Here is a 19,884-nt window from a genome sequence, read left to right as displayed (position 1 = left end):
GTTCAGCCACTTTCTCTATACTGGTAGATTCTTTGCTATACATTACAGCATTGGGAGATTCATGGATGCTGCAACCTAGTGGGCAAATTGGGCACTTCACAAATATGTCACTTTGGAAGAGGAGATGCCAGTTGCACATAAAGGAAAAGAGGTAGATAAAAAATCAGTAATGTATGCTCGCTGACTGTATTTGCATCATCTACCAAGACCAGTGATTGAAATGCTACATGCAATCCAGCAAGATGCTCAGAAAATTCTTGATATGTAATTACACTTTATAAATTTTGAATATTTTTTTAAAAAAACGCTTTCTGGGGAGAGTGCTAAGTGGAATTCTTTACAAGGGTTCCTTGTATGCCAACAGTGATGGCATAGTGTTCACTTTTTCACTTTAGTCATTTTTTTTCTATTCTGTCTCTGTGTGTCCCTTACATATCTTGTTTTAATCTTGCTATATTTTATTTTTCTTTTTTATTATTTTTAATTCCTTATAGTGTTTTATTTCTCCCATTTTTATACTGTATGTATATCTCTGATGATAAAGACTTGATAGCTGGTACTATGAGACTGATCATTTTCATCCAGGAATTCACTTTATGTAAATGAATAAATAAATAAATCACTTTCATATGATTTGTGCCAGTGTAATGAATTTGTGCCAAAGGTCTGGAAACATGCTGAGTTGTTTCTCTGCCAAAACTGGATATTTTCTTGCCAAAACTCTTTTCTGCTCTCATTCATGCATTTGCTCATTGATCTGTTTGTGCATCCTTTCTCCCACTTACTTCCATACTTGTAATAGCTACTACTATTGTCACGGATGAAATGGATGCCAACAACTTTTCCAAACCACTTATATAAAAGGGAAAATAATTCTGGAAACAAAGTTGAACATATTATATCGTGCCAAAGCATGGTGGGTCCTCGGAATTAGGACAAGCTTTTAACCTGGGTTGCTCTATCGTAGTGGTTCTCAACCTTTTTAATGCCACGACCCCCAACCGGTCGTAAGTTGAGGACTACTCAACCGGTCGTAAGTCGAGGACTACTCAATTGGTGCAGCACCCTTTGCAGAATGGGACTTTTGACAGGTTCAGAAGGGCAGAGACAGCCTGGACAATTCCTACTGGCTTTTGAAAGCCAATAGAATTAGACTCTATTCAAGAGAGTCTATTCTATTGGCTTTCAAAAGCCAATAGAATAAAAGGGAGTAGCACAGCTAAGGAAAAGGCGAACAATATGACGGACTGTGTTGGTTGGCGACCCCTGTGAAATGGTCGTTCGACCCCAAATGGGGTCCCGACACACAGGTTGAGAACCATTGCTCTATCGGGTGCAACATAACAGAGAATCCTGATAACATTCATAGTGCCATGATGCATTTAGTCTCTTCATCTGCCATAATAACCACATGCATTAGCAATCCAGCTACAGACAAGATAGAGAAAATGCTTTCATTGTAAATAGAATGAAAACAAGGAAGAAAACATATTTCAGTTATTTACTGAAAAAGAATAAGGTTATAGAAATGTATAAGAATATTTGTCAATGTATTTGGATTGCAGAATTTAATACCACAGTCCACAACTCCCTTTTTCACATTATGTATTGTTTTATCAAGGTTTGAGGGAATGTAATACTAACATGAAGCAAGCAATGTCCTTTTTGCAGCATTTACTTTTTTAAACAGCAGCATACGAAATTTAACAGGCCCTTGACAGAATATGAAGGTAGTTTAACAAGTAGAGTACCTACTCATTCCCCACCCTTGCCTCCAGTGCCTGAAGGATGTGTTGGCTGCCTTCCTCCCTTAAACTCCACCAACGCAGAGTGCAGTTCAACACAACCAGAGGGAAGAGTCTGGGGAAGGAAGAAGTGGGAGTAAGCCTTCAGCACTCACTTTGTTTGTCCTAAGATTTTGAAAACATAAAGGCATGTGGAACATTGACAATGATTATGGCAAGCCTGCTTTGTTCTTTGTGTAATATATACTGTAATATATTACAGTATATATTACACAGAAAGATATGATGAGAGGTCACCAACTTTTAAGCAGGAAGTCACTCAAGAAAGAAAAGCAAATCTTTCCTGCCTCCCTTTATGTTTTAAAGGAAGGTGAATTAAATTGGTTGGGATGTGTTAACCCAGGTGTTCCAAAAGGTATGAAAGATGGCTTTTTCAGGAACAGCATTTATAGCATGAAGAAAATAAATGGAAAATTCTGGCTCCGGTACATTATCGGGAAAGAAGTCCCTTTTTGTAGGCCAAGAGTCCAGTTGTAGCCAACGAGGTGATGAAAGTAGACCATCCAAGAAAGAACAGCAGTCCAGGAACAGATGGCAAATTTCTCTCCCAAAATGTAGTGGTAATTGGAATTGCTGGAACCTCCTAGGATGAAACATATTTACAGTAATTGTTAGAGCATCTGAGTAGCTTGAAGCTGCAACATTTTTATTAGGAAGTTACCCTACCTCAATTCAGTGGTATTTAATTCTATGAAAACACATTCTTAGATATACTTCTTTTTTCAGAAACTGTTTAAATGCAGTTGAGCATCTATTGTCCACTTCTGAACTGATGCCACATAAAAAAGTTCTTATGCCTAGTTTATTAATGCCAAACAGTGATAAAAGTAAAATGCATATTTCACTGAATCGTATCTATTAACTATGGCAAATGATGATGGACCATCATCATTAATCATAAAAAAATTGAGCTTTGGAATATCTACAGATAAAGATAAATGCATTCAATTTTGTTTCTGTTCATTGGGTTTATTATAGCCACACCTTATCTATTGGTTACCTCATTTACCAAATATTCGCAAATATGGTAATAAATGGCAGTAAAAAATCATTTTCCAAACAATGTGTTCACTTATAACCAAATTTTGTGTGCCTCACAACAACACACATCAGAGTGAGAGTTATGCTGGCATAGTTGAAAGAGAATAAGAGAATTAGTGATCTTCACAATGTCTCTCCCTTTCTGTGTGTCTCTTTCTGAATCACATATTCACTTAGTTACCATTACTCTTCCAAGCATCAGGAATAATCATCTTGGTATGTACAAATGTCATCCTGTAAAGTAATACTTCCTATGGATGGTTAAAATGCTTATAGTTTTTCCTTGGGCTACTGCATCACACTCTGCATGGGGCTGTCTTTGAAGAGTATCTCAAAGCTTCAGCTGTGCAATGCAGAGTGCAATGGTACAGAAGTTATGTTTGCTACTAGAACAATGCATGCTACATCTCTACTCCACACACTGCATTGGTTACCAGTTTGCTTCTGGGTCCAATTCAAGGTGCTGGTTTTAACCTTTAAAGCCCTTCATGGCATGGGGCCACATTTTCTCCAATTATTTCAACCTGCCCAATTGGATCAGGCAGAGAAGGTACCATCAGCTAGGGATCTACATTTGGTGGGTCCCAGAAGATGTGCTTTCTCTGCCAGGCACTCACCTTAGGAAACACGAATACTCTCAAGTTTAAATTAGCTCCACCCCTTTTGATCTCTCGGAAGGCTCTCAAGACCTGGTTATGTTATGAGGCCTGGAGCTTCCAGGGAACCAGAGGTATGCTTAGATAGTTGAGGTGGCTGTTTTTATTCTCTCTTCATCCAGGGGTTTAGATATTTGTTCTTTATACTAATTATTTCTTAATGTAGATTTTTGTTTTGTTTCTGATGTCATTTATATCTGTGGTTTTTATTCAATTGTTGTATGCCATCCACAGCAGTTTTTGGTGAGATTTATAAATATTTATATGGTTTCAGTTTCTATCCCCTGCCCCTTTCTTGTTAGGCAATATGAAAACAGTGCAGGAAAAAGGCAAAGTAGTTCTGCCTTGAACTTAGATTTATTCATGTATATAAATATAGTTAGAGGAAGGAAGGGGAAAACAGATTTTATTATTTTAAACAAACTAATTTATATATTTATTTAATAGAACTGTGTCCATCTATTAAATGTGCACATGAGGAAACTTCCTATTAGTACCAGCAACTGATCTAAAATCTAATAGGATGAAAATCATTAAGTTTCTATGATATTTCTACTCTCCATTTTACTATTATAATGCATTGTGCACCAAGTTGCAATGGTATCCTAAACATGTAGAGTTACTTCAAAGGTATGTATTTGTATTCATTTTCTATGTAAATGTGAGATGGTGGAAGAAGTAAAATCTGCAAGAAATGGCAAAGATTTTCAACTGTTTTTCTTTAAACAGTTTAAACATTCTTTAAATATATTCTCAACAAACTGGGCTAATAAATTTGTTCTTAAGTTCATAATCAAATTTTCATTAGACATCTTCATCTTCCATTAGGCCCAAAACAGGAGAGTGATACAGTCAAGTACACAGGCAATATGTAGACAAGTATTCAGAGTTCTAAGAAGATCATTTCTCAGCCTTTGATTCTGGTTCTGTTACCCAAATTTTATTCATGCAACTGGAATAGAAGAGATTAAAAAAACTGCCAAGAGACCATTTGTCTATAATATGTACAATACAGGTATTTGTCTTGGGAATTTCAGTCAGGTATTAAAAAAGGATCAGAGTATCTTAGTATACATTTCATTGTTCTTTGGTCATTCTAATTTTTCTTTGATGCAGCAATATTGGAAGTATGAATGCCAAGTTCCCAGATCATTTTTCAAATAAAACTAGTTTATTTGGGTCTTTCATGAAGGTGGCCAATAGCAGCAGTTATGCTTACCTCTCTAGCAGCTCTTTCTCCAGCCTGCACAGCTCCTTCCATATAGCCACTCCACTGGGTTGCTGTCTCAATGCCAGCAAAGTAGATTCTGTCAGTGGGCTCACGTATTATTCTTAAAGAAAGCACATAGAAATAAAATAGAGAGATAGTAATTCCACTTGTAGCTAATATGTTATGAACAAAAACAGGTGCCATCTTACATTTTCCATCAACTTCGTCAAGTTTTGTTTCAAGGAACGCAAACATTTTGCAACATCCTTCTTTGTGTGTTTTAATTTTTTTTGGGGGGGGGGTGCTTTTCACATACTTAACCAAACTGTACATCCAATATGATAGTGAATTTCAAGAATAGAAAGAAAATGGTACATCTTTGCTATCAATTTTACCATGCTGCTACTTGCACAAATAGTAAGACTTTTACCACAATTCGAATCTGGTATGAATAAATTTTTAATCCCAGCTGCGCCTGGGATGCTGGCAATATTGAATAGCTGAAGGGTAAATGTAGCCCAACTCCATTTGAAAGAGAGTGAAACCTTCTATTTAATTTCCCTCTTTCCCATCTTTATTTTCCCAGAGCAGCAAATATGCTACCCGAAGACATTACCATTTGAACAGTTTCCACATAATTCCAAAAACATAACCACAAATAATAATCTATAGTTAAGCCTTGATTTTGCATTTGACTTTCTTCTATTCAACAGCACTAAAGTCAAAGGCACTAACTACAACTTTATTATTGCCAAATGTATATTATTTTTATAAACCTTTCTTTCAAATATGAGGTTAGCTCATCGTTCAGATAGTTTGCCAAATATCCAAAAACTGAGGGGGAACAATGCCAAGAAAAGTGAACATTATTATTTTGTTTTACCTTCCATATTGGGACATAATGCCTGTTGGAAAATATGCTGTATAATAGCCTCCAGAATATTGTTCTGTACACCAGTTCTTTTCTTCATAATGCACTGGCTGTAAGAATAAACCACAATGAGAAATAAAGCAAACTTTCAAAAACATGTTGGCAGGATTAAAACTGAGATTACTAAATAATGATTACATAGAAGCAGATTCATATCAGCTGAAAAGTACTAGGTTAAATTTCATAGGTTGCATGCTGATAGAATCTGTCTGAACCATTTGGCTCAGTTAGATAATACATTTCCTGGCTACTAAATGAACAAAAGTTTTATTTGGACTCCCTCCTCCACCCAAATTGTAAAATAATGTTTATTGTTTCAACTTTTTAATGGAGAGAATCTGTAATTTTCTGAACTCACACTCTTTTCACATATTATAGTCCCATGATGAGGAATCAGAAGTTATATCCAATAAATTACAGCAAGCGCTATTTTTTCCTATTACGGTATTTTGATTTTGAAAACAGACTATCAACCTACAATTTAATTGTTGTCATCTGAAACCATATCTATTTTAAAAGTAAGCTAGTCTTGTTCACTGAGTTCAAAAAGAGTAGACAATTCTAGTGAGTTCCCATAAATGTGGGGAAAGTACTAGGTTAAATTTCACAGGCTGCATGCTGGTAGAATCTATCTGAAAAATTGGGCTCAGTTAGATGACACATTTCCTGGCTACTGAATGAACAATTGTCCAGCAAACGCTTTATTTGATTTTATTCAAGAGGCTTTATTAAATAGTTTAAATACATTATATTTTCAGCATATATCCTAAAAGTTCATATAGCCTGATCATAACATTGTAACAATCAATACTCCACCAAGGAACAGTTGCTGATTTTGAAAAAACATTTCTATATTTCAATCTATTTTGAGCCTTTTCAAGGTCTATGGTGTTTCTAAAAGACTTTAAAACAATGAAAATAAAATTGCAGTTCAAAGTAAATGAGCTGCTCCATCTCCTCCTCTTTCTCCTCCCTCTCCTCCTTCTTCACAGATTATTCAGTCTGGATTATTTAAAAAAAAAAAAAAGACAATCCGAACCACCTTCCTATTAAAATAAAAAATCCTATGTCAGGTAATGATCTCATATACTTATATACTCATATACTTATATATACAGTATAAGATGATCTCATATACTTAATTCAATCACTTAAATATGAGCCAACAGTATACAGCAGCCGCCAAAAAAGCCAACGTAATCCTAGGCTGCATTAATAAGGGATAGAATCAAGAGCATGAGAAGTTCTAGTACCACTTTATAAAGACTTAGTAAGACCACAAATACTGCATCCTGTTCTGGTCAGCACAATATATATACATACACACACACACACACACACACACACACACATATATATATATATATACATACATACATACATACATACATACATACATACATACATACATATATATATATATATATATATATATATATATATATATATATTGTTTATATTCTGAAAAGAGTGCAGAGAAGAGCAACAAGAATGATTAGGCAGCTGGTGGCTAAAACATATGAAGGACAGTTACAGGAATTGGGCATGTCTAGCCTAATGAAAAGAAGGACTAGGGAGACATGATAGCAGTGTTCCAATATTGAAGAGGCTCCTACAAAGACAAGGGGATCAAACTATTTTCCAAAGCACCAAAGGCAAGATAAGAAACAACGGATGGAAACTAACCAAGGAAAGAAAGAAGCAACCTAGAACTAAGGAGAAATTTCCTAATAGTGAGAGCAATCAACCAATGGAACAACTTGCCTTCAGAGGTTGTGGGTGCTCCATCACTGGAGGCTTTCAAAAAGAGACTGTACAATCATTAATCTGAAATAATATAGCGTCTCCTGCTTGACCAGGGAATTTGACTAGATAGAAGATCTCCAAGATCTCTTCCAATTCTATTACTATTCTGTATTCCATGCTCTATGTACGTTCACCCTTGACTTTCTCAGCCTAGCTTTCCTAAAATAAAGCTCAAGTCCCAATCAAATGTATTCATTTATTTAAGAAAATTTATATGGCTGCAAGTCATTTTCAGTGACTCCAGGTGGCTTACAAAGATAAAACCCAATATAACCCTCCCCAGGTCCCTGTCAATTAAATAAGCCACTTCACAGGCTGCATCCCACTCTGGGTTCCCCAGACCCATTGGCAAAACCAGGTCTTTGGGGCCTTGCAAAAGATAGTTAAAATGGGAACCAATTTTATTTTCACAGGGATGATGTTCCATAGGGAGGAAGTCCTCACAGAGAAGACCTTTCTTCTTGGTCTCCCTAGTTGTATCTTCTTAGGAGAGGGGACCTGTAGCATTTCCTGCTTCCCTGCTCTAATGGGTTGGATAGATGTGAGTGGGAAAAGACAGTCCTTCAATGTGGTCCCAAGCCACGTAGGGCTTTAAAGGTGACAATCAGTACCTTGAATTGGACCCAGAACCAAATCAACAGCCAATGCAGCTCCTTCAGGAGAGTTGATACATGTGCATATCTAGGCTTGCATAAAATCATGTGGGCCTCTGCCTTTTGAACCAATTAAAGCTTCTGGATACTTTTCAAGGGCAGCTCCACATAGAGCACATTGCAATAGTCAAAGTGAGTAATTGTGAGCACCTCAGTTTTGACCCTGTCTCAACCCCATTACTAACACTATCATTCTGGCTCCTTCCACTAACAGTAATTGCCAGCCAACACATAATATCCTCAGAACGCCCTCAACTCTCGGGAAATATTTTACAAAAGATTAAGAAAAGTCAAAGACTCATTTCTTGCTATATGTTATTGATTGTGGCATAAGTACTTCATTCAAATTAAAAATATTGATGTGTATGTAGCATATTATAGCTTTCGGGATATATTTATTCAAGATTTCATTAATACAATATTTATATTGATATAAGAGGAAAGCTACAACTATTGTATTGATAGTCCAGTGATGTAATCAAGACAAGAAAACAAGGCTCATGGAAGATGGTAAAATGTCAGAAGCCAATTACAGTATCACATGAGAAAAATCTCTCATAAATATATCAATAAAACCAACTTGAAAAGCATCTTGAGTAACATGAAATGCAGAGCAACATTCCCCTCTCCTGCTACACTTCTCTAGGATGGTCGCATACCACCTGCCACGTGACAAAGTACCACAGGTGGTACGCATACCACCGGTTGAAAAACCCTTGTATATACCACCTAGAGTCCTTTGGAAGTGGAGCAGGTGGAAGTATGGTTGGCAAATAAATAAATATGGGGTGGGATCTGAGATGGAAAGGAATCTGTTTAAACCTATAAGGGGTCAAGAGCTATCAAAATTGTTTATACTTGTGATGAAGGTTGGAGGTCACTTCATATATTTCTTTTCTTTTTCTTGATTATATTCATTAGTTTTCTTTTCTTTCTTCCCCCCCTACTTTCTATCCTTTCTTTCCATTCTATTTTCTTTCTCTAAATTTAGTTTGCATTTGTTTTCTCTGTTATTATTAAAATTGGTAATAAAAATTATATTTTAAAAAATAAATTCTGATTGTTTATAGGAATTTTGAGTGTATAGACACTGGTTACAACCATGGAAACTAAACAATATAATTATTATTCTATCACAGCCATATTGTACTGAACAGATTAAGGGTGAATGGAATAATATTAATCTAATTCCAGGAGAAATCTAAGAACGCTGCCAATAAATAAAATTTTCATTAATTATTTCAGATTGAGATGTCTGCAGTGGGAAGTCAATGAAACTCAAGACAGCAGTCTCCATCTTGACTTTTTTGACCTTCCACAATGAACACCTGTTTCCACAACTGATAAGCTACTCTAACTTTTTGGAAAGTATTCTTTGTTATGCTTTAAAACTTTCCATATTACACAAATGCAAGATCACATTCATTCATCTTGAACTTTCAAAAGGAAGGACAAATGAATCACTTGTGTTACCTGCTCCCCATTGGTTACAGAACAGATTCTGGTGGTTCCCCCACACAGCTTCCCATACCACAGGAATCAGAGAGCAGACGCTTTGTGTGTCTCCGAAATGACATTCATCTTGACAAAAGCTATAGCAAAATCCCTAGCAGCTCTGTATACAATGCAAAGGCAGGCACAACATATTAATTTTATCTTGCTAAGAAATGAAATAAAATGGAAAAACCATAAAGAGCGCATTTCCTTATTTTGACAAGGAGAGATACTATATCCTGAGATGCTCCCATTTTGCTAAATGTTAAAGGATAACTTAATGCTTGGGGACAATTAGCAGCAGCATAAGATTTCATGCAGGAGTAGATGGTATCCCAAACTGATTCTCCTCTGAGCAACTGGTTTGTATAGTAGCAAGAACCCGGAAACAATGGATTCTGCATACATATTCAATAGCTGCAATATGCGATGCTCCTTGCTTTGGGGAACATTCTGTTTTATATTATTACCAAGTAATCATTATTCTTTTTCTAAATAAAGTCTTATTAAGCTTATCATAAATATCATTATTAATAGGTAAAAACAATAGGTAAAAACAACTATTGGCTTCTTCTTTAATGGGTAAAAGAATGCCAGTAAGAAATCTGCCATCTTCCTTGCTGAAAATGCCCCAACGGGAACAATGTGATATGTATTCTAGCACCATCCGCTTCTTGGTCTTAATGACATTTTGAACATGGTATGCTCTTCAAAGGTCAAGTACAGCTTACACCTCCACTGAAAGTTCAAGAACTTGATTTAGATCAATCCTCCTCCAAATTTTATTATGATTATAATTTTCCATTTTCATTCTATTTTGCTCCATGTTTAATCAGGTTGCAAAGTGAAAAAATGATAACAGCTAATAGTTCCTGATTTTCGAATAAAAATGTGTGTGAATACATTCAGATATTATGGGAAATGTAGCTTTTTATTTCTACTTTCTCCAAATTTGGAGAAATTTCTATTTTTGCAATTTTTCCTTCATCACATCAATCACAGGTTGAAAATTTGAAAACAAAATACAAATAATGGAACGAAAAACTGTATGTGATTATTGGGGGAAAAGCACCCTTAGACAGAGCATGCCTCCTCTTTGCTTGAAATGTGAAGTATTTCAGAATAAATCATTTAATCCTACTACTATTACAAATGACCACAAAGTGGCTATGTTCAGAATGTGCAGAACACCAGCAAAACATATTAAGTGATTACAGTATTGAGTAATATTTTTATTTCGGATCAAAGCTTTGACATCAACAACAGCCTGAAACTCAATGGCTAGACAGATATATTGAAAAATCATTAGGTGCTGTTTCATTAATCAGGAATTTTCCTTCTTTAATGAAAGACCATTGCAGTTCCAATGTTATCATCAGTGCTTTTTCATTTTTTAGTATTTCTATAACCACATTCAGCTGAAGATGCACAGGCTTCATTTAACCTGGAAGTAGAGCTGACAAGTGCTAGAATGCTAAGCTCCTCTGATTTTCCCCACCTTCCATTTAACTCTGTTCTAACATTCTCACATATGATTGGAGATACAATTGGTTATCTCCCACTTGAGAAAAAAGAGAATATAGAACAACCAATGAAGCATGCAGTATATATAGTAAAGACATTATAAGTGAAGATGGATCACTTACTTTGTCCAGCAATGTTTGTCGATGAAGTGTTTCATTGAAATTTTGTCCAACTCTTTTGCATTTGGTGCATCCCATGGTGCTTCAGCAGGAATCTAAAAATAAATAGGGTGTTGCAAATGTGCACAGTTTATCTGCTGATTGAGATGGGAACTGATTTTCTTTTCATGTATCAATAGCCTCAATCCATTGCCCTTGAATATGGTCATAATAATAAAACAAGCACAATCGTTTTATAAAATTTAATTGCCTATCTTAGTTTTTCTTTTAAATGGAGAGAGAAAACAAGTCAAATGAAATGAATGAAATTTTTAGCGTAACTATTTAAAAAAAGATACAGTCACATTTTCAAGTGTAATTCACACTTATAAACAACTTGTTCATGAATTGCAGGTGATATCAGGACTTCAACCCACTAATTGGGGCCATATAATTCTGTTTCTAATATTGAAGAAAATGTTTTTAGCAAAAGGAAAGCATGGAAAATCTATTTTCATTGTCAAGTCATCAATATCCATGTAACAGATATGTAGTACAATAAGATTTGGGCATTTAAAAATATTAAAGCTTCTCTTACTTCTTCTAGAACATAATAACTTTAAGACAGTGCAAAAACATATGATTTAATGAAGCATATTCTCATTCAATTCATGTTATTCTAATGTGTAATTCCCCCTCCCCCCAGTCAAGTTCAGCTGCACACAGGAATTAGAAATCCATCAAACTTCTGCCTTCACTCATGACATCAATTTAGCCTAGCTTTTCCCAAATCAATGCTTTCCAGAAATGTTGGAGTATAATCCTTATCATGATGAAAGTTATAATCCAACAAATCTATCATAGCTATATAAATGTATTACCAAAATAAATAAGGGTCCACTTATTTTAAGGAGATAAAGATTATTGGTAGAACCTTCATATACAGCAGGCTATTATCCAAAGAAGCTTGGTCACATCTAGCTAAAAAAAGCAGCAGCCAAAATACTATTATCACAAACAGGTCTGCTGATTATATTTTAGAGACCATAATCAGTTTAATCAGTGGTGCTATCTATCATTTTGCAATTAAGTAGTTCTACTGTATCTGGCCTGCAAAAATCTGAAGAATTTTCTGTAGCTCTTCAATGCCATCAAGTAGTCTTCTGGATTTTTATAGCCCGGATACAAGAGCTGGCTGCAATTTAACTCCTCTTTCTTTTTCTACTCACAAATAAGTCTACGATTCCCAGTCCACAATGGGATGATATATACAGGATGAGTCTTAAATGCTGATTATGGTTGCTGCTGAGTGACATTAATCATGCAACCCAAGTCCAGAACCACAACTATTAAAATATGTTTTAAAAGAAATGGTACATTTTAACATAGTTTCTTTTGTTAAATTGTGAGTACATCCCTTTCACATTTTTATTTTTCCCTTTATAACTATTTTTATTTTATTCAAAAAAAGTTAAAATACAAAATTCCCAAAATGTTTTTTTTAAAAAATGAACAAAAAAGCACAAAACAAACAAGACATTAAAAAGGTGCATTAAAGAAAAATCTATGTACATATCATCCCCACTAGTTGTATACTGATTAATACATTACTACAATATTGGTTTCTCACCCCTTGTGAAACAGTCTCCCCAAATTTTTAAACTGCTAGATCTACTTACAAATAGATTTACAAATAGTTATACAAACCTATCATCTGTATACAAAATGACAAAATAGTTAACAGAAAAAACAATAATAAAAAAGGCAAGGTTATAGTTTCAAAATCCTCTGTTAAGAAACTGTTATTGTGATCAACTTGTAGAAAATTTACCATGGCATCTTATGTATTCCAAACCATCCCAAGAGTTAGGAATAATTCATCCTGGATCAAATATCCATGTTAGGTTTCTTAATACCATCTCTTAACAATTGTTGTCTGATTAAACATAATAAATTCAGTCCTCAGAATCGGTCTATCTTCCCAACGAGTTCCAGATGGTTTCCGATTAAATGTGATAAATCCATTCTCCAATCCCCTCCAGTCCTCCTAGAGAAAACCAATTTACTTCTCCCTTCAGTCAGGCTTCTACTATTGTAAAAGAGTGCAGGCTTGACTTTCAGAGAAGCATACCCAATCCACTCAGCTACTTCTGAGTTTATACAATCCATATCTCTTTCCAACAGGTCTGTAGCTTTCAGATTACATTCCTTTTATGAATTTTGTGGACCTAATTTATCCACAGCATTTTCCACAGTCATTATCATTTCATCAAACTTTTTAAAAAAACATTGTTGTGTGTTACCAAAAGTCTTTTTGCATATCTCAGACACTCTTGCTTGTCTGTAATTTGATCCATTGTTACTCTGTGCTGCTTAGCCAGGAAACAAGTATTTTCTGGATATTTCAATCCAAGATTAAAAGAGAAATTTAAGAAAAAAAACAGAATTCCAAATATTTTGCAAATTTAAAAAAATGCAAAAAACCCTGTGGTGAGAGGTCAAATAAAAACACTTTACCATCCAAAAACACGTCATGTTTCCTTACAGAAAGTGAAAGTTATTCAAAACAACAACATAAATGAAAGAGAAAAAGAATAGCTAGAATCCAAAAATAAAATAAATCAGCATTCAACTGACCTGTGAAGATAAAATATATTTTGAAGATAAAAAACATAGTAAATCAAAAGATTTGAAAAGTGAACTTAAAACCCAGTCTTGTTTAAGAAAATGAACTGTCAAGATTAAGATTAAGATATGCCCAGTGGTTTTCTGACAATTCCCTCAAGGAACTAGAATCTTCAAGATTCCCCTTCCCAGAATAAGTCCACAACTGTCCAGAAGTTGTGCTGGGTCACTCCTAAGTGCTCCTATTCAAATGCAGGGAGCAACATTGCCAGAGAACCAGCTTTGGCAGCAAAATCAGCAGATCATTGGCAAGAGAGAAAAAGCCTCTTATTATTCAGCAGCCATCTTGGGGAAGAAACCCGTTCCACATTGTTTATTATCATTCTGTATCACACAAAGCTAAATACAGCATACAATCAGAATAAGTAAAGTTCAGCCTAGGACCTGAATCCCCCACAACATAATCCATTCAATTATGTATGTTTCCAGAAGTGATCAGAGCAAATGAGATTCTTACATTTGTATGTAGGAGGGTAGCCTCGCGTACATTAACTTTGTAAGCTTCTATCCCAAGTTCTTTAGCCAGTCGCAGAATCCAATTCTCTGTAGGTCCCACATAGGATCCACCAACATCGACATACTTCACTTGCTGGTTCTGTCAAAACAAGAAAAACCAGCAGAAATAATAATCAATATTCCAATCACAGGAACAAAACATTTCTTCTATACCCTCAGGGATAAATGTTCCAGGCCATGATTTCCTTTCCCAACACACAGTTGACTTTTGAGGCTATTTTGTTAACAACAAGAAATAGCAACTGAAGTGTACTTGGAAGTTTCCCCCCCCCCCCAAGATTTCTTCAAGCATCTGCCCAATTCTCAAAATCTCTCAGTTCTCAGGATTATAATGTCCAAGATCATTATTTCCATGAGGACATAAGGAAGCTAAGAACACAATGATTGTCTGCAGAACCTTTGTGTAATACAACGTTTACTGGCTGCCTCATGCAATGACCATTTGAAGTTATGATGGTGCCAAAAAATAACTTTGCAACCAAGGCACACATTTGCAAGCTTTACAGAGTCTCTTTCTCAATCATATGATTGCCATTACACTCAATACATGTTGTCCTGGGCTTGACCCATTCCCTTCCCTTCCCTTCCCTTCCGGAAGTGATCTTTTCTTTTTTTTTTTTTAATTGAAAATTTTTTAAAAGTTTTACAAATCAACCCTCACCCAATCCCTCCCAAACCCCCCCCCTCCCCAAACTTCCCAGAACTGAATATAGGCTTATTTAAAATTTTAAAAAACCTTTTACAACTTATAAAATAATTAATAATAAAGTATACATAACATGAACATTAAAAAAAGAAGTACTTAAAAAAGAAATAAAAAAAGAGAGGAAAGAGAGAGAGAAAGAAAAAGAAGAAGAAAAAAAGATAAAAAATAAAAGAAAAAAGAAAAGAAGAAAGAAAACAAAAGACGGAAAAAGAAAAGAGAAAACAATCTATACAAACTATGAAAAAGCTAAATGATATTTTTCCATATCCAAATTATATTGCATAAAATTTATCCATTTTTCCCATATAACAAAAAAATTCTCTTGAGATTGCTCTTTTAAGAAAGCCGAAATCTTTGCCATTTCCGCCAAGTAAGAAACTTTATAAAACCACTCTTGTAAAGTAGGCAAAGATTCCTTCTTCCAATATTGTCCTACTAACAGCCTTGCGGCTGTAATCAAATTTAACATCAATATAACTTCCTTAGCATCACAATCAGTAACAATACCTAATAAAAATAATTGTGGGGTAAATTTAACCCTCCTTCTAAAGATTCTTTGAATATTCCACCATATCTTAATCCAAAAAGCTTTTATATTTTTACACGACCACCAAATATGGTAATAAGTAGCGTCCAAACAACCACATCTCCAACATTTAGGCTGTAGATCAGGGTACATAATAGACATTTTTTGTGGATCAAGGTGCCATCTATAAAACATTTTGTAAAAATTCTCTCTTAAATTCTGCGCTTGTGTAAATTTAACATTCCTCACCCAGATAAGTTCCCAGGTATCCAATGGGATTGGTTCACCAATATTTTGTGCCCATTTAATCATACAATCTTTGATTAATTCAGATTCTGAATCCATTTCAACTAAAACCCCATAAACCCTCTTAATATGAGTTGGTCTTTGATCCCTTACTTGTTTAAAAAGATTTTCATCTTCTCTAAGCCAACCCATATTACGATCCGTCTTCCATCTATCCACTATTTGTCTATATTGAAACCATGAGTAAGTAATGTTTGCATGTACTAAATCTTCCAGAGATTTTAACTGCCAATTTTGACCATCCCATCTAAGTAGTTGTGTATAAGAAACCGTATCCATCTTAACTCCTCTCTTTATCCCCTCTATCGCATGCCAAGGTATAGCCCATAATGGTATTTTAAAATCACTTTTATAATATTTCCTCCACACCCTAAGCAAAGAAATCCTTATAATATGAGATTTAAAAACCCGATCCACTTTTTTATTAAAAATTAAATAGGTATGCCATCCAAAAAGTAAATCCCAACCCTCCAAATGAAGTATTTCTACATTTGTTAAATTCATCCAATCCCTAATCAATGTTAGGACCACAGCGTCATAATATAGTTTCAAATTCGGTACCTTGAGTTGGAAGTGATCTTTTCTTGAACTGCTTTTCTACACTGTGCTTCCCTGAAAGGTGCTGGCCACAAGTTTACAAGCTCAATTCCGTGTCCCAGCTGCTGCCTGTAACTGACAAAAGTTTAATTACTTTCATACCTTCAGCATTTGTTTGCCTCCTAAGCTGCCCAGGGCTCCAAGCATTCTTACTGTCACTAGGAAATCTGAGTAGCCATCTGTCTTAACAGAAGGATGCCTTTGACTATAGCAATGCGGATTATTTGGAACATTAAAGTCATCTTCATCAAATGAGAATGACTATCAATAGTAATTATGAACATAGCTGTGAATCTGAGGTTGACTGAGAGGGATAAAATCCTCTCTACTGAGACAAGGACTAGTTCTTAGGCCAGTGATTGTGAACCTTTTAGAGACTTAGTGCCCAAAACTGACCCCATCCCCGCTCCACCCCCTGCCCCACCCCTAGCCCATCCCCCACCTTGTCCCCTACCCCATCTGCCCGCAGGGCCACTCACCACCTCCAGGGCCCGCTGCAGATCGCTCAGGCAGCCCAGCAGTGCTATGGCAGCCACGCTCTCTGCCTACACCCCGCAGAGTCAACTGTATGGGATGGGGAGTGAGGGCAGAGCCTTGCCTATGCTGCCTGGCTGCCATGTCCTTGGCTGCACTGCTCCATGTGGGCTACGCTCGGGGGCGACTCCTCTCCAGGGGGCTGCTAGTGAGGAGGGGGTCATGGAGGGAGGCGAGGCTGGGGCAACGGCACATGTGTCCACAGAGAGGGCTCTGAGTGCCACCTCTGGCACGCGTGCCATAGGTTCGCCACCACTGTCTTAGGCTATAGCAGTGGTTCTCAACCTGTGGGTCGGGACCCCATTTGAGGTCGAATGACCATTTCACAGGGGTCGCCAAACCATGCTGTCCGCCATTTTTTTCCCCTTTTCCCTAGCGGTCCTACTCCCTCTTATTGGTGGCCACACCCACTTGGGGGTCACCACAACATGGGGAACTGTATTATGGGGTCACGGCATTAGAAAGATTGAGAATCACTGGGCTATAGAGTGCAGAGAGAGAACTAAAGAAATGTCATTAGGAAATACATTTGAAGAATTCTTCATCAACAATAAAAATGAAAATTTATTGTTTTATCTTTCCTTCTCATAATGTTACTCCTTTCAGTTGTAACTTTGAGTTGTGCTAACCATGCTCCTAAGAACAATGCAGACTCAGGATTAAGTAAAGTATTATCCCAACTTGATTTGTCCTATGATAGTAATCCCCAGCATAAGTCACAGTGGAATACATTTATGAAATGACAGATCTAATTTATTATTCAATTAGAAAACACACAATCATTTCAATTAATTCATTTTATTAAGAATGCTGATATATCAAAGGAATAATATAAAGAAACCCAGGTTCCAACATCATTTGACTGGGTCAACAGTATCAAGCTGTGGAATGTACTTAAGAAACTGAGAATCCCAGAATATTTCATATACATGCAATGAATTGTATTCATACAACCAGCAGCAAGGCAGATGGACTTGGTTACAATGGTGATGGGTGCTGAAAGACCTCAGGCACAAGGTTATGACAGAACATCATGGAAAAAAAATCTATTGATATAGTCATTAAGAGCTAACACTGATTTGATGATACATAACCAATTTAGACAAATACCTTTTTTCAGTATAAATTAATATGTAACTGATTTTCAGTATTATCAAAGATATTGCAGCTTTTATTTCTGTTCTTACACAATGTTCTATCTACACCAGTGTTGGGAAAAGTTAATCCCCCCCCCAAAAAAAACCCCAAACAAAGTTAAAATGACTTTAATGGTAATTTATAAATAAGAATTCTGAGTTTACTTTTGTAAATAACAGTTGGTTATTTCTTTAGTGTTAAGAACATGTTTTTTTTGAAGAATGGTTTTCCTTTAAAAATATACAAAGGCAAAATAAATATTATTGAACTTTTTGAGTGGAAGACACAAAATTCTAAAGATGAAGTGCTCAGTTGGAGAGGAACTCAATTAAAATAGTTATGGATGGATGGATTTTCTTCATGTATTATACTGCTTTAGTATTATAAAAATCTTTCAATTTAAGCAAGTTTTTACTAATGTAATGTTAGTTAAAATATTGATAAAACAATACAAGTACAATTATGTGATGGGCACTGATGGACTACAGACTTGAACCTATTTTCAAAGGAAGGAAGGAAGGAAGGAAGGAAGGAAGGAAGGAAGGAAGGAAGGAGGGATGGAGGGATGGAGGAAGGAACTATTGTTCTACCTTTCTCACTAGTCTTTCTCAAAAATGAAAAATGAAAACTCTGGGGAAATTATAAACTATAATACTGTATTGATCCTATATCTATAATGTGAGAAAACAATTCTATGTTGAAAGTTTAATGGGAAAACAGTCTTTACTTCTTCTTTTTCTAAAAAAATCTAATAATAGCTTATTGTGTTTCCTCGAAAGTAAGACCTACCCCGAAAATAAGCCCTAGCTTGATTTTGGAGGGTGTGCCTAATATAAGCCCTACCTTAAAAATAAGCCCTAGTTTTGGAGTGAGGCGCATGCCTAAAAATCAAACTGGGGTGGAGGTGGGTGGATGGAGCTGCCCCTCGCACCCCGCATCTGTTTACCTTACCGATAGGACTGCGACAGCCAGGTTTCCCATGCCCTGAGACACTTGTTGAGCTGTGTGGCTCATTGCACTGCTGCTGCCGCACATGGCAGAAAACCGCATGATACTTTGGGCCGTTGCCACCTCTCGCAGCAGGACACCATGCTGTGTTTTGGGCCGTTGCTGCCACTCATGGCAGGACACTGTGCAGCACTTCAGGCCGTGGCCGCTGCTCATGGCAGGATGCCGCATGGCTGAAGCACCTGTGCGGCCTCCGTAATCAATGGCAAAGGCTTCTTGTAAAGATGCCAAAAGGCTTTGCAAATGGAGAGAAGGCTTCAGTGCTTCAGATCTTCTTTCCATTTGCAAAGCCTTTTGCTGAGATCTCATCAAGGCCTCTGTTTGCAGACAACAGAGGCCTAAAGTACAGTGAGATCATGCAAGATCTCACACTACTGATTTTATGTGATCTTGTGGTACTTTAGGCCTCCACTCTCTGTGAACATACTAAATGCCTGAAGCATCAAAGCAGGCCAGGGAACCAAAAGTGAGTATTCACCCTGCAGAGAGGGGGGACGGGGAGGAAATAGGGCAAATGTTGCAGTGCCTCTGCAGTCGGTAGTAAGGTTGAACAACTGCCATGGTGCTGCAATATTCGAAACTTTGGGACTGTGTTGTAAATAATGGGGGGGTTATGTTGCAACTTCAAATGGTCACTAAGTGAACTGGAGT

At 36.3% G+C, this 19,884-nt stretch overlaps 1 protein-coding gene across 1 annotated transcript; it reads right to left on the bottom strand.

Annotated features, from left to right (window-relative positions):
- Nucleotides 1–1,520: 1,520 nt before the first annotated feature.
- Nucleotides 1,521–13,965, bottom strand: LOC120309837 (amine oxidase [flavin-containing]-like). The gene is made up of 6 exons (XM_039347454.1): nucleotides 13,856–13,965; nucleotides 11,243–11,334; nucleotides 5,596–5,693; nucleotides 4,678–4,833; nucleotides 4,415–4,448; nucleotides 1,521–2,388 (listed from the first exon to the last, which is right to left on the bottom strand). Exons 2-6 carry the CDS (start codon nucleotides 11,315–11,317, stop codon nucleotides 2,236–2,238), a joined length of 516 nt encoding a protein of 171 aa, XP_039203388.1. The 5' UTR covers nucleotides 11,318–11,334; nucleotides 13,856–13,965; the 3' UTR covers nucleotides 1,521–2,235.
- Nucleotides 13,966–19,884: the final 5,919 nt, after the last annotated feature.

Source organism: Crotalus tigris, unplaced genomic scaffold (genome assembly GCF_016545835.1).
Source record: "Crotalus tigris isolate CLP2741 ecotype Arizona unplaced genomic scaffold, ASM1654583v1 scf7180000018077.189128, whole genome shotgun sequence".
NCBI lineage: Eukaryota > Metazoa > Chordata > Lepidosauria > Squamata > Viperidae > Crotalus > Crotalus tigris.
Note: the sequence above shows the minus strand (reverse complement) of the source record. Positions and strands in the feature narration are given on the sequence as shown.

Bases quoted from the DNA above. Each gene is read 5' to 3' on its own strand.
- LOC120309837 (XM_039347454.1), bottom strand. From the start codon at position 11,317: ATGGGATGCACCAAATGCAAAAGAGTTGGACAAAATTTCAATGAAACA. The intron at 4,834-5,595 runs GTAAAACAAAAT...GCTTTCTTTAAG, and splicing joins ATTATGTCCCAATATGGAAG to AATAATACGTGAGCCCACTG. The intron at 4,449-4,677 runs ATAAACTAGTTT...TTCCAGTTGCAT, and splicing joins CACCTTCATGAAAGACCCAA to GAATAAAATTTGGGTAACAG.